Genomic DNA, 16,764 nt, shown 5'->3' on the forward strand with positions numbered 1-16,764 from the left:
ATATTTAGTTCGCAACGAACATAGCGCTTTGCACCCCCAAACTGAATGTACTCTGGGGTCGTAACACAAATATCAGTTTGCTTGACCCGGCCCAAGTCGTATTTGCTATCGTAGAATTTTATGTGGTAACATAATTTTGGCTTTCCTGTTCCTTGTCATCATATTTCTACGGCTCGCAGTTCGGATTTAAGCTTTTATTATAACGATGTACCTGTCTTATGATCGTTCATGTTTATGTTAGTTGAATACGATTGGATTGGTACCAGGAGATTTTTTATTCATTATTACTATAATTTGCGTAATTCTGGTGACATAGCATCTTCTGAGCCCGCGATGATAGGTACCGCCACCCTGTTTAGTTCTGCCGCGAAGCAGTAACGGAAAGCAAGCATCAGCAGGTTTAAAGGATGGGGCAGCCATTGTGTTATCGAATTAAGACTTAGTAATCATGTCTCAAGATGGATGGCGGCATTTACGTCGTTGATGTCTGCTTCAATAAATACTTAACTTCACCAAGCGGGCCGTGCTCTCGTTCACCGGTCTAAACGATAAAAAAAAACTGAAGCGTTCTAAAACAATCGTACGTAAAATAAAAATGCTACAATCCGAGAAAAGTTTAGCAACATGTTTGTATTAACAGCGTCTGTCAGCGTTTCACTAAGCGGGTCTCGGCCTACTGTTAGTTCTACGTGATTTCTCACTGTTTCCTTAAGAATAATCCGAGTGACCCGAGGGACTGGTATAAACGAGCCAAGGCAAAATTAGCCGGCAACTTTTCGTTAACATTGTAAACAGAGGTATTATTTTCCATTTTGCGGATACGTTTTTGGAGTTCCATGGCTTCCACAATATAAAATGAATGCTCTCCGGTCGTGAAATCCGGGAAAACTTCAGAAATTGTAAATTTGATGGGTTTTTCCGCAACTGAATAGATGGTATTATGGTTTCACAGGGTTTGCTTATCTACATAAGTAGAGAGATACTGGGTTCGTGTATGTACATATTATATAGCTGCTACACAATAGCGACACCAGATTCAATACAGCGCGCCGTTATTTGAACAACGTACAAAAAAAATAGTTCAAATACTGCGATAATTTTTCTGTTTTTTTATATACGAGTATCACAAATGAAATAATATAACACAGCGCTCTTAAATGTGTCCGTCGAATATTTTTTGCAAAGTCGCCACAGTAAATCGCCTTAGTAAAGACACTTTTACTACATTATTATTATTCGATTCTATTGACCGAGTGAGACTCACCTCTTCTTTTTTGAGATTCAACCATTTCTTCACGCTTTGATAGAAAATAAAAATACACAATAACTTCAATCAAGTTTCCTACGACTTACATTTTGAATTCAAGGAATTTCATTTTTGGGATATAAGTTAGGGGGCAAATTAATATTTATGCTTTGAAAAACGGCTTACTCGTAATTATAATTTGCGTAATTACTGGTGGTAGGACCTGTTGTGAGTCCGCGCGGGTAGGTACCACCGCCCTGCCTATTTCTGCCGTGAAGCAGTAATGCGTTTCGGTTTGAAGGGTGGGGCAGCCGTTACAACTATACTGAAACCTTACAACTTATATCTCAAGGTGGGTGGCGCATTTACGTTGTAGATGTCTATGGGCTCCAGTAAACACTTAACATCAGGTGGGCTGTGAGCTCGTCCACCCATCTAAGCAATAAAAAAAATTAAAAAAAAATCTGATCTGTGCCACCGCATTATCCGCCACGGAACTAATCATTTCTGCCATTTAGAACCACCGTTCACCTACTATTTTGTCCAGATAGCACACGCAATCTTAAAAACATTGCCATAGCGTTGAGAAATGTTGTTATCTACAAGCAAACAATTTGTAATCGATACAAACAAATGATTCAAGAAACATACAACCGTGGCATTACGCAATACTTATATATTTATTACTGACAATTCCTTTGACATGGACCGAGGTTAATAAATGCAAAGTAATCAGTACCTACTCAATATTCTTTACTTTATGTGCCAGTTCTAAAGATGCCGTAAATTCTTTGATCATGTTTGATTTCAGAAAAGCACAAAGGCTCTTCGGGTCTACGTAGATTTGGCAAAGATTTGTCAGGATTCTCATTAACGCCGCTTTTAATTTCAATTGTATAAAATTAGGTTTCTATTGAAGCTCTGAGTAACACCGGCAGGGTTTTATTAGTTAGTGTTGCGTTATGGCAATTAAGCGTGGATTGTATTTTTATATGAAACATTTATTGAACCTTTATATTACAAATCATCAACATAATATAAGAAAACTATAAAATTGATGCATTTCTCTTGGCGGCTGGATTTGAAAGGAAGTTGGTGTCATGGCGGGCGTCGCTCGCTGACAATTTTACGTTTAGAAACTGAACAAGTTAGCGTGTATTTAATTTTTTTTAATTTTTATTAACCATAGTTTATCGTGTATCTGCGATTGTGTAATTACCTAGTCACATATTTACCCAGAAAATCATTTTCCATTCCTATTAGAGAATAACCTGATTATTAACGAGACAAATATCAAAGATCATTATTATCATATCATCTACCCGACAATTATTTACTACCATTAAATGATAGTAAATAATAGGCAGGGTGGTGGTACCTACCTGTGCGGACTCACAAGATATCTTACCACCAGTAATTACACAAATTATAATTTTGTAGGATTGATTTTTATTACACGACTAGCTGACCCGGCAAACTTCGTAGTGCCTCAATCGAGAAATAAAAGACCTAAACTTTTCTATAAAATAAACTTAAAACAAAAAAAAGGAATCCGTCCGACGGGGGACACATCAAAGGGAAAACAAAATTGTTGGTTTTACTTAATTCGGAGCATTTTCATATTTATCTACCTTTTAAACCTTCTCTGGACCTCCACGAATAATTCAAGACCAAAATTAGCCAAATCGGTCCAGCCGTTCTCAAGTTTTAGCGAGACTAACGAACAGCAATTCATTTATATATGTTGTTTAGATGATTAGTTTACTGAGAGCTTTTTCTTTGTTATGTTTATTAGAGCACACTTATTAAAACCGTTAATTAACCGTTTTGTATGCAGATGACCCCTCGAGTGTCCTTAACGCAACTTCCTTTTTCCATGCGCCCCTTTTAGATGAGCCTGAATCGACAATTTTCCCATCAGTCCTAAAACGTTAGCTGGATAAATTATTCTGTATAGTGATTAGTAACGGTTGACAACGTAGGCAATGATTTTGGTATTTGAAACTGTTCTGATTTTGTAATCTTGCAGCGGTTTTTAAAGGATGTTGTTAATAAAATTACCAGTATGAGACTCATCCAAAATTTAAAGTACAATTTCGTTATTCAATGTTCTGAAATTTATTTCATTGTTTTGTTCGTATTCTATGAATTTGGATTTACCCAAATGAGTTGAAACATTGTGCAGTTGGTAAAGTGTTATTGGCCCTTCAAAATTGACCCTGGTTCATCCTGGTCGTCAGTTAGATAGTGCACAATCAGATGCGAAATGGGTCTATTTCATACATTTCACAAATATCATAGCGAAGTACAGACGAGACTCGCTAATAGTATAAATATTACCTTAAACAATGTTACATATATTTATTTAATATATTCTATGATTCTAGTAAGTATTAGAAGCAGCTAAAACTCTCGTTGTTTAAACATGTGATTTTTACCCATCTGCCATTTCAGATGATTTGAGTACTAATCAATTTCCAACTCATGTTGTTTCATACCGTAAAAAATTGTTCGTTCTAATCTTCAACTGCTTGATAAAGTATATAATACATTTGACACAGTAATTTATTATTATGGCATTAAGAGTAAGGCTAATCAGATCGATTTGAACGTTAAAGGTTTCGATCCGACAAATTAATCGGACCCGTCCGAAAGGTGTAAATTAATTATACTGATAGGTGTTCGTTGTCGATACGTTAATTTGTGTCTAATAGAATGTTCGCAGGGGTCATTTCTGATTAGAATCTGGCTTGGTTCACTCTCAATAAATTTCGCAACATTTTTTATTTGCCTTCACAAATTGTAGCATAATTCGATATGATTCGAACAGTCTAATTTCATTTAAAATAATTTAAACATTAATAAAGTCGTTTTTAAGAAATAATAATTTTAATTGTTATTCCATTGTAGCTTTTGAATATGCAAATATTTTTCTCTTAAAAATGTGTTTCTCTTTCGAAAATGCTTTGGTAGTGTAAGTCGAACGCACGCGGGGTTGGTTGGTCGTGGGGCGGGCTCGACGCGGCGGCAGTTCTACTTGGGCAACCTGCCGACTGCCCGTCTCGCGCGTTTCCCTCAATACCCTCCTCTCACTCACTTCAATGGTAATAAATACTGAACTAACGCGAGTTAAGTGCATATACGTGTGTTTTGTGATGCTATAATATGAGTAAGAGATCGTTCAATATTTACGGATGTGCATGTGTTCAGTATAGTAATCAACGTTGACAGTTAAAGTGCGCCATGCGGTGAGCATTCGGTGCTATCTGCACTCGCGGATATGGTGGACCCGTTGAAGATATTTTGGGTTTTAACAAACAGCACCTATCTAGGTACGAAACATTTTTATACGACCTAATAAAGCCTTTCAATCGGTAAACTATAAAATTGTTATCCGATACAACTCGTACGATTCCGTCATTATATTTATCTAGCCGTCGTTGGGGCCCGGCAAGTCATGTACAACTGATTTTACAGCCCATACATAGTTTAAAATAATATAATTTGAATTTTTGTGTTACGTTTGAATAGTAATCATGAAAGGTATTTATATCCGCAAAGCTCACTGAGTTTCTCGCCGGATCTTCTCAGTGGGTCCCGGTTCCGATTTGGCGGTAGATTCTGTGAAGCACTGCTCTTGCTAGGGCCAGTGTTAGCAACACTCCCGATTTGAGCCCCGTGAGCTCACCTACTCGCCCGGTTACGCTGATATAGCCTCTCAGGATTATCAAGGCTTAGGTAGGAAAATAAAAATCTGCAAATATGGTAATAATATATGTAATTAGAATTGTTGTATTACTTTTGAATACTAATTATGAAACGTATAACATGCCTCACCATCATTGATCATACCCTATCCTGTGGACCGAATGGTAAACAGTCGACGTCGCCCTAAACACGTCATTACGGATCCTCCAGATCCATTAACGGTGCTTTTAGGTACCTCAAGCACCGGTCACCGTCCTCGCCGAACCCGTCGCTTGCGACGAAGCGCTCTGCGAGTAAATTAACCCACAGACTGCCCACAGCCCACTGACTTTCTCTTTGTAGTTTCTTCACTAAGTAGGAAAAAAAATCATCATTGAATGAATGAAATTAAAAATGTTACTGATATTTATATTGTTTCATCTTTATTTTTCTTTTCGCTGTTAACTGTTGTTTATTCAAGGGATACAATCATTAGACTCGCGGTCGAAATACATTTTGCATCCAACGTTACCTCATTATACTGGAATTTATTAACGTCAAGCCCTGCCGTCCTTCCTGCTCGGGGCACTAACTAATAAGGAAAAAATACTCGAGATTTATTACGGGAATCATCGGCATCCAAGCTTTCGTTACGACAATAAATCCGTTATGAAGAAACAACAAAATCCGTTAACAGCGCTCCAGTGAAACATTTGTATTCGCTATGTAAATTCACAAATTATTAAAAATCTTATTTGATTGCCTTCCACTGCGGTTGGTATTGGTTATTTTCGAATTTCGTTTGTAGAATGACACGTAAGACACCCTTTATTGAAAACCAAAGAACAAAGCATACTGAAGTTTGAATTGGTTCTTTAAAGAACGGGTAAGTTTGCTAATGTAATTGCTTTCATTTGCAAGGTATAAAATTAAAGAATGTCTGTTGCTTCTCTACTTTAAATATCAAATTCCGTGTAAATCTCATTAACGGCCAGAGGACCTAGAGCTAATAACAACTAGTTCACCATTAAACGTCCGTGGGTAGTAGTATTCTATTTTTATCGCCCAAATAAATAAAGGTTCTTTAAGAAATCACTCCATTCAAATTTCATGAATCTTAGTTTTATACATAAAGGAAAAGGGGGATTTTTGATTTGAGATGAGAGCTTTCATTATTTAAAAGTAGTAAAATGTATTCGGTGGCCCAGACTTCAGAATAGAAAAAAAGGGTACCTAACAAATCACATATTTCATTAAATTACATGCAATAGAACACGATTATCCCAATCACACTGTTCGCCGTTCGAGTCCGGAGTTAAACTGTTGCACATCTATTCCAGCAGTTCGTGCTACCCGGCACTCTGATTGGTTCACGCTATTTCTGCATCAACCTATCAGTACTTCAATTGATGTCCTAAACAACAAATTTGTTTCCATTACGAAAGAGGTCGCAAAATTACGAACCCTAACTAAAAGCACAACGTATCATTGAGAATATCCAAGCTACGACGGTCTCTTTAATAAGTCATTGTATACTTGTTATTCGTATCATAATAATATAACCATCATTATTTTAGATAAATATTCTTTTGCCGTGTTTCATCCTTCTTATTGATGGAACCATATAATCTTAAATAATATAATACGAGTCAGTATTGTTATCAGTAAAACGATTCAGATTATTGTAAATATAATTTACGAAAAACACATTTGTTTTAACTACTCTCGTGATTCTTTGGTACGTTTTGACGTTGCTCTAAAGCCTCAAATGTCAATAACAACTGTACAAAGTTGCAAAATAACAACGCATAGGATACTATCTTATTGTATCTTATATTTTATGGGTAGGCAAAAAATTGTGCAACACCTTTATCTTAGGATCCATGGATCATATTATGACATTCCCCTGTCTTCTAATCCTCATTTCGAAACACCGCCTGCATGAACCCTACAATAACATTAGAAGAAAAGAAATATTCATACTAGGCCATCTCGCTTACTATGTACATATATACATTTACCTCCATGCAGCATCGTTAGCCAAATCTGTCTCATGTAGTTGCCCCCCAGTTCCAAAACGCCCTATGATGCCCCCAAGCAAATATCTGACTTTTACAATCCTATTAATTCTATACAGAAACTCTTTGGTATTTCTTGACTTTGACTCTGTTTGTCCAATTCTATTGTGAATGTTGTATTCGAGTAGCCTCTTAGTGTCTTATGGACCATCTTTAGAATTCCAATACATGGATCCCATCCAATCCTTATTTCATTTTCTTCGAAACTAATATGTTATATAGAGTACAAAAAACACAAATATGTATAAGCATACTAATTTCGAGGTACACTAGATAAAGAAACGAAATTTTAGTTTCTTTGAAGTAAGCATAGGATGTGGCTAAGGTGAGCATAGATAATATACATAAATTTGTTATAGATAAGCAACTCAAGCACTCAACAAAAATGTTTACGGGCGTTGGCCACTAGATGGCTTCGCTGCGATTAGTTTCTCATTGCTCCTGTTGATGGTAGTAATATATTACCTATCCGATATTTTATTTTTAATGAAGGATGTTGTAAATTTTCATAAACCAGAAATTGAAAAAATTTAATCATTTGGTCTATCAGAAATAAAGACTTGTATGTTTTTTTTTTCATTTCTGTGTTTAGTTATACAATAATTAAATGCTTAAGGCATTTACGGAATGTAAGTTTAGGGGCATCCGCTACAAGATGTCGCTAGTTTCCATACAGAAAAATATTTGTCTTAAAGTATCGCAGTTTCAGGACCCAGAAGGTGAGGTTACTGGATCCCATTACCAAAAAATGTTAACGCATCGTCAAACTTACAGTTTAAAGTTTCAACTGGAGTTTATAGATATTACGGTCCCACTATTTAATCTAAAACACATCTTTTAGACTTTGGTACGGTCGATGTCCATCTTTGCAATAAAATTGAACAAAAAAAAAGTTAATTGATTTTTTTTTTTCCGGATTTCATTTTAATATGTTACGTGCGCTATTGTCTTGAGACTTCAAATTTGATTTCTAGCTTTGTAGATAAGATCTTCGTTCGACACGCTACGAGGTACGTTCGGTGGCAATTATTGGCTGTTTGGTAACATCAGTAATCGCTGGCTCAACGTTTACATGAATTAATTTGATTGCCTATATATGATAAGGACTAATGAATGTCTTAGATATGTACATACATATATAGGAATATACCTAGTCAGATCATAAATTCTGTCACATGTTTAATGTAAAATAATTGAAACAAGTTTATTCATTATGTAACCATTCATATACCAAAATGAACTTAACAAAACATAGATTCTTATGACACTAAAGTTTATTCAAAATGACCTCCGTGATTTTGAATACAGGCCTTCAATGTGCGCGGCCAGTCGTCTATCGCAGCACGAACGAGGTCCATGTCAATATCGGCGGCTGCCTTAATCAAGGATGTCTTGAGTGACTCCAAATTGGGATGAGGCTTTGAGCATGCCTTTTCCTCCAAGTGTTGTCATATCTTGTAATCTAACGGATTCAAATCTGGACTGGAGGAGGGCCAGTCTTCGTGCCGGATGAAGTCGATTTCACGCGCCGCCAGCCACTCTTGTGTGCTCTTCGCTCTATGAGCTGGCGCCGAATCTTGTTGGAATACCCAGTGCCTGTTATTGAACATGGTATGAGAAACAGGTTCCACAAGGTTCGTCAGGACTGTATTTTGATACACAACTGCATTCGTTTTTACACCTTTCTCGCAAAAATGTACCTCTGTTAAGCCCCAATAAGAAACTCCCAACCATACCATGAGCGAGGATGGAAAATGACCTCGTTGGACACACGGAATACGGTTGCTCGCTTCTTCACTACTGTGTGCGTACACCTTATCATTTTGTTTGTTGTAGCTCTCTTCTACGGTAAAAAATTTTTCATCCGAAAAAAGAATTTCCCGATAATTTTTTCCCGCGTACCGCTTCAACAAAGCGCGGCATCTCTTCAGTCTCAGGTCCATTAGACGAGCATTCAAACGATGTCCTGTTTTTCTTCGATATGCCCGAAGCCCTAAGTCTTCATTTAACACCCTTTTCACCGTGGTTCTGCTTAACCCCATCTGAAGGGCCAACAGTTTCTGCTTACGTTTGGGATTTCTTTGAATTCGCGCCTTCACAGCTTTTATCACTGCTGGAGTCCTAACAGACCGACGGCGACCACTTCTTGACCTGTCATCTACACTAGAGTCTTCATTGTATCGTTTGATGGTACGATAAACGAATCTTTTGGTTATATTCAAATTTTTCGGTATGTTAAAAATTTGAATTGGCGCGTAACCGCAACGATGCAACGCAATAACTGCAACACGGTCTTCTTTAAGCGTCCACTCCATATTTAAAAATGAGTAAAATTCTAAAAGTATACATTTTTATTTTCATGAGCAATTCGAAATTCGAATTCAATAAACTTTTTTGTGGCCAGCATTCTAAAAGAAAAGTTTTACTGTGTGACAATACTTATGACCTGACTAGGTACATACAAGTATAGTTCATTTTAAATAGATCAGAGCTGATTTTTTTTAAATATCATAGACTAAATCGTTTGTCATAAATTTACAAAATGGCCGACTTTAGTTTCTAAAATTGTAATTTTTGTAATTAGATCTTTTTTTTTTATTGTTTAGATGGGTGGACAAGCTCATGACCCACCTGGTGTTGAGTGGTTACCGCAGTCCATAGACATCTACAACACGTAGTACGTAACAACGTAAATGCCGCCACCCACCTTGAGGTATGAGTACTAAGGTCTCAGTATATTACAGTACAAGGGCTACCTCACCCTTCAAACCGAATCGCACTACCACTTCATGGCAGAAATAGGCAAGCTGGTGGTACCTTCCCGCGCGGAATCACAAGTACTCCTACCATTGTTATACGAAGTTGTTCCTAATTTTTCGAAGCGACTAAAAGTGTAACAAATTTAACGCTAGTCGTGGTTTTGTTTTTTCGAAACTTCAGTATTATAATTGAATCACCAACTTTCATTTTGGTTTACAAAATGTTTATTTTGAATTTAAATACGAATTAAATTAATAAAAATATATTAGAATTGTTTTGTTTATTTTTATTATTATATTTAGCACACTGAAATTGTGATATTCTAGCACAAAATTGAATAAGCTCAGGTGTGAGGCCACGAATATTTTTTTATCATCTATATTTATACGCATGCAATAAAAAACAAACAAATAATTCAATAAGCCTCAAATATAATAATAATAATAATAATAAGCCTTTTATTTCCCATCATCTAAGTATTACATGTAAATATTCTTAATTATATATTATATGATTTTTACATTTTATCAAATTTTATTATTGTTTATTTTTCTTCGATAGGAACCCCTATTTGGGTATAGGCCTCCTCCAGCTTAATCCAAGTTTCTTTGTTCTTAGCTTGTTTCATCCATTCTTTTACAGCGGTGACTATGATATCATCACTCCATCGTTTCATAGGTCGTCCTTTCCTTCTTTTCCCATTAGGCTCTTTTCATTTTGTCCCTTCAACTGTCCATCGTTTGTCAATTTTGCAAAAAGAAATTAAAAAAAGTTTTCAGATTATTCATGTGTTCGTGTTGGTTTGGTGCCGTAGGATAATTTAGAATAACTTTATAAACAAATTCAATGAAATAATCCGTACTTTAGCTTTTAAAATTACACATATTATCATTATTTTTAGTTGTAACTCTCAGTGTTATTTTTTCAGGATAAATAGGCTAAATTTTTTCGTCCCTTTACCACGTTGCGTTGTGAAAAATTAACAAACTAATAAAAATTAATGCGAAAAAATGTACTTGCATATATTTTTAGTCCTGATTTTACTTCCCACATAAAATTTTCCTTTTTCATGTACCACTTACTGGCTAAATAACTTTTTAATTTTTTATTTCTTTTGTTCGTTCCTTTACTGTATTACTCACGCCACAATTCACTTAAAACACGAACGTCATAATTTCAAGATAATAACGACAGAAATTCAAAAGCGCTACTTATCCAGCAGTCACATAAAAATTACCTTAAATTATAAATGGTAAATGACTTCTGTTAAAAATTTTATTCAGTTTGTGAATTCATCAAGCTGCTCCCGCTGGTGCCTTTTTGGCGATTGTAATTATAAAAGAAATGTCTTCCATTTACGTACCCATTCATTACTGTTAAATATGATCGTTTCATGCTTTTTACTTTTACAAAACACTTTATTTTTGTTATCGCGCAAAACGGCAAAAGAATTAACGCATATCTAAGCGGTTCATTAAAAAAAATACGAGGCAAAAGTACGCGCACCTGCGACCCGTGGCGACAGAGTCGACTGCAGGTGGGGCGATATCTCAATCTTAGGGCTTATTAGAGAACGTGGCAGATCTGATTGACATAATCGGGCAATCCGCACCGTGCCCAGTTACTACGGATCCTCTCAATCCATTAACGGTGCTTTTAGGTACTACAAGCACCGGTCACCGTCCTCGTCGAACACGTCGCTCGCGACGATGAGTTCGACGAGCGAATTAACCCACAGACACAGCCCACTGAGTTTCTCGTTGGATCTTCTCAGTGGGTCGCGTTTCCGATCCGGTGGTAGATTCTGCGAAGCACTGCTCTTGCTAGGGTCAGTGTTAGCAACTCTCCGGTTTGAGCCCCGTGAGCTCACCTACAAACGTTAGGGTGAAGCTGAAATAGCCTCTCAAGGCTATCAGCATAGGTAGGGAAAAAAAGTCCTTTAAGAGACTGATAATTGGTAGAATACTACTTATACTTAATACTTAACAAGTTTGAACACGTACTTAATACATGTTCACATGATGAAGGAATAACATTGTGTAATAAATATCAAATCCGCAACGATTATAATTAGCGTAAATACTGGTAGGCAGGACGTCTTGTGAGCCGGCAGGGGTAGATAGCATATATATTTCTACCGTGAAGCAGCAATCCTTTTTTTTCCTACCTAAGCTTGAGCATTGAGAGGCTATTTCAGCGTAACCTTAACTAGTAACAGCAATCCATTTCTGTTTGAACGGTAGAGATTCGTTTGTACTATAGAATTCATGTTTCAGGGTGGGTGGCGACATTTACGCTGTTGATGTCTATGAGCTCCGGGTTAACTTAACAACAAGTGGGCTGTAGGCTGGTTCACTCGTCCAAGCAATGAAAAAAAAAACTCTGACGAGTCTTGGAGCCAAAGAACCGTTTTAAGAACCAAGTATCAGATCACTCAGAGAGACCCCAAAGACAAAAATACTTTAAAAAAAGATACTCAAAGATAATCATTTATAATTTTATTTACATATGCACTTATTGTGTAGATGGGTAAACGAGTCCAGGCTTACATAATAGCTTAAGTCGTATCCAGGAAATATCACAAAGTCAACAGCACCATTCACCTTGAAATAAGATCCGGAAGTCTCAATAGCATTGTAATACATATTTTCCTACCCTTCAAACTGAAACGCATAGCTACCTCGCGGCAGAAATAGGCACTACGGTGATGCCGACCAATAATACTAATCACGCAAAGTTATAATATATATTTATTTTGCGTGTTTGATTTTTATTACACGATATTGTTCATTCAATGTATGAGTTGTTCGTGAACAGCCCGATACGTATCCGCCTCTGATAAATACTTGAATATACTATTATTGAAATAAGGTGCTCTAGTCTAGTTCTATCTGTGAACGTAATAAGACCGTAGTACTCGGAATAACGAGTCTCTTAAATTCGCATCGTTGAACCATACCTTTTGACATCGGCCAGATCTAAACAACAATAAAGTTAATTGACTTGAAAAATTCAGCAAAACATCAAATGTTCTACATTATTTAACAATAATATGTATACCAGGTTATGTAACAGATGTACCTCAAAACTTAAGATTTATAAATTCGCACAAAATTCTGATAAAAAAATGTGACGTATAAAGTTTCACCTTTTTTTTTAATGCCTCACACAATTATGAACCAGACGGATTTTCTTTGCATTACTAGTACTTCGTATGATTATGAGAACTCGTCATTTCCATTGTAAAAATAATGACAACTGAGTTTCCAACTATTATCATTTTCTTAAGACAGCTAAGGGGTACATCTGAGAACCGTTACTCATGTCTTCTGAGAATGATTCGGTACTTAGGACGGGCTTAAACCACAATCTGCCTATATCTGCTGCCGCTGCGAAACCATCACGCGTTCCGTTTTCAAGGTAGAACAGCCGTAATTAATATAATCCAAAATTCGACCTCGTGTCTTAAGGTGCATGGATGCAATGCAATGGGCCTCGGCAAGCATTTAATATGAAATATTCCGTAAGGTCGTCAGTAAAAAAGTTCTAAAAATTTTCGAATCAAAGACTTGTCTTTATCAAAGGGTTTTCTTCGAATTATCATCAAATCCCTCGATCACGAGCAGTATAAAACCGTATCTCTGCCTAGAAAAGCATGTAGTAACTACACAAATTTATCTTTTAGCAATCTCTGCGTATGATACGGATCATCCCCACGAATGTCGAGAAATACGTGAAATTAGTTTTCTTTCAATAGTAACGTGAAAATATACACTCCTCTGGGAATACGGACGTCGTACGAATGTAGGATAAACGTGTACAAAATTTTCCAATTACTTTTACATTTTTCTTTACGATGTACATTAAAACCGATAACAAAACATGTTTTATTTATTTAGTGTCTTAACCATAAGAGCTTTATTTTATTTACTGTACATTTACGGGCGGAAGGTGAGCACTCGACTTTATCTTCTTCGCTCTTTGTTCATCCTGGTTTAGTTTTCTAGTATTTGCTACACTAAAATGAAATACAATTTTAGATTAACTCTGTTTATTCCCTCTCTACGATTCGCAGGCCAGTCTCATCTTATAAATGGATTTTAAGCTTTCAGGAAGATCGCAAATCAATATTTCGTTTCGTGATTAGAGATAAAGAAAATCTTTTCGCTCGTGATAAACGTTACATAATACATATTAATTATTTTCCTTTCAACCTCTCACTGTAGTTACGGTCTTTTTAAATCAGCTAAAAACATTAGTTGATATCATTGTAGTATTTTTTTTATGGCTTAGATGGGTATAGAAGCTCACCGCCCACCCGGTGTTAAGGGTTACCGGAACCTACGACGTATATGCCGCCACCCACCTCGAGACATGAGCTCTTAGATCTCAGTTTTTACAGTACAACAGCTGCCCCGCCCTTCAAACCAAAACATATTATTACTACTTCACGGCAGAAATAGACAGGGTGGTGGTAGCTACCTGTGCGGACTCACAAGACGTCCTACCACCAGTAAAAAGTTCTCATATACAACATTAGCCTCTGTAATTCGTGTTTATGAGCTAATAGCTGTAATGCAGTGAATCATCTTTATGGAACCGTGTCAAGAGGGCGTCCACGGCACGCGCATATTGCCTGTTTTTTTACAAGCTGCAACTGACAGAAATGTGCAGTCCTCCAGACCCCTTAGTTCATGAAATTCACTTTTATCATTTCTAGCATTATCAAAATCAAAGGAAAATTCTACGTAATTAAACTTAACGTCATTCTACGTAATTAAATACTGAATTAAGGACGTAATTAAATCTAACTTAACTCAACCGACCTAAGCAGAACTAAGACTTAGAACTAATGCGTACCTACGTTGCTGATAGCACTGAGCTCCGGTGATAACACCAGGCTGGCGGTGAGCTTGTTCACTCATTAAAGCAATAAACAATATAGGATATATATAAATAAATATCCTAATCAATAACTACACTACGGAATTAAGTTACGTATACACCGTTTTTAGTGACGTAATGAGTGATATCAGTTTCCTTGAACTCAAGCTGTTGAACTTTTGGAGGCTAACAATACTTCGAGTCAAATTGTTACGTCCGAAAACTTCTGACCGCAAATTAATTCAATTACCGTGGAATTTATTACTATCGATCGCTTATGACAGGGTATTACTTGCAAACGTGCTTGTGTAATGATATTTGAAATAATCTCTGGATGTAGGCAGAGTAGAACTGTTCGTAGAGGCGGATATTGAAGGCCTATGACCGGCAGTGGTCGTCTTTCGGCTGACGATGCCCCTTCAATATATATGTAGTCTTAACATAATAAGCTTAATAAATACGCGATCCTTTCACAGTTCGAGGGAAAATTGAAGACTATACGTCATTGCTGCTGTTCAAAATTCCTCTTTGGGATAACTTACAATATTCTTTGAAAACTCTTAAAGGTTACAATTTGTCTTGATTGTCAGAGACGTGTGACAAATATTACCCGGAATGATTCGTCCTAGATTTTTTTCTTCATATTTAAGAAAAATGGAATCATCGATTCAGAGAAAAATTCATTCCCCAATTTTTGTTTCATTAGTGTTAATAAAATATGAAAGGATCACGTGTTGTACAAATTTGAGTACCATTTGTATTATTTCATTCGACAACCCTTTTGAAGGTGCCTCAAGGCATTATTTTACCAAAGAAAAATTCTCTAACCTTTTTCATATGCTTGCTTCTCGACTGAATAATATTAGATTGCCTGCTCTTGCTCGTGATGTACTTACTACGGGTACATATTTCCAGGAAATTGTTATTTCTTTTCAATAAAATTATCGAATATCTTTGAATATCTTCCCTTACATAGATTGTGACGGTTAAAAAATATTATCATTCCTTTTATATTTTAAAACGTACTATAAATTTATTGAGTAAAATGGAAATACATTTTACAAAGTTAAATTACTCGAATCGAATATTGAAGTCGAGATAGTTTCGTTTTATGTATCCAACCTTGTTGTGGAAAATGTGGGAATAGGTGCGGACCCTCGTAAACTTGTCTTGCTTCTCAATTTACCTTTGTATCGGGCAATCTGTACAGAGACCCGCGTCACGCTTTGGTTGGGACTTCATCTCAAACCTGTAACCGCCTTGTGGCGTGTCGAAAACGATCACGATCATACATGTACACAATACGTGCCTTAGGGAAATCAAAATACGTCCAACTATTGCTTTCGTACTTATTATTATAATACTTATCCATGTTAATCTAATAGTCGTCACTTAATTTCAACAAATTTCTCTTGTTATTCGTAGCCGGTGAGTTTTAGTTCGTTAGGTCTAAAAACTTTCATTTATAATTTGTTTAGGAAGCTGTACACTTCATGTTGCCAATCAATCCAATCCAATTAACGAACTTAGTACAATTACAAAATTTGTTTTCTTTGTTCTAATGTTGAGTAAGCCTTGGATAGCATTCGTCATGAATTTCGTCAATAAAACAGTGATCTCCGTTTTACTAATAAAACAACTGGTTCCCGTTTTCATGTTGAAATCGTAAATACAATCTTCTTGGACTCTCGAACGTTCTTAACTAGCCGATAATGCCTCTCTATTGAATAACGGGATAGATTTTTTTTTTTTTTTTTTTTTTTCCCTACCTATGCTGATAGCCTTGAGAGGCTATTTCAGCTTCACCCTAACGTTAGTAGGTGAGCTCGCGGGGCTCAACCGGAGAGTTGCTAACACTGACCCTAGCAAGAGCAGTGCTTCGCAGAATCTACCACCGGATCGGAAACGCGACCCACTGAGAAGATCCGGCGAGAAACTCAGTGGGCTGTGTCTATGGGTTAGTTCACTCGTCGAGCCCTTCGTCGCAAGCGACGGGTTCGACGAGGACGGTGACCGGTGCTTGTGGTGCCTAAAAGCACCGTTAATGGATCAGGAGGATCCGTAATGACGTGCTTTGGGCGACGTCGACGGTTTACCATTCGGTCTACT

The 16,764-nt window shown here is 36.7% G+C and overlaps 1 protein-coding gene across 2 annotated transcripts in view; it reads left to right on the top strand.

Moving 5' to 3' along the window:
* Positions 1 to 4,275: 4,275 nt before the first annotated feature.
* LOC134198658 (neural-cadherin-like) overlaps positions 4,276 to 16,764 on the top strand; it is a 99,044-nt gene continuing 86,555 nt past the window's right edge. For both annotated transcript variants that reach the window (XM_012694511.4, XM_012694510.4), the window contains exon 1: positions 4,276 to 4,578. In XM_012694511.4, coding sequence (XP_012549965.1) covers positions 4,527 to 4,578 — 52 coding nt within the window. In that variant the 5' untranslated portion in view covers positions 4,276 to 4,526. The remainder of the gene's footprint in view (positions 4,579 to 16,764) is intronic.

Source organism: Bombyx mori, chromosome 4 (assembly GCF_030269925.1).
Source record: "Bombyx mori chromosome 4, ASM3026992v2".
NCBI classification, from domain to species: Eukaryota; Metazoa; Arthropoda; class Insecta; order Lepidoptera; family Bombycidae; genus Bombyx; species Bombyx mori.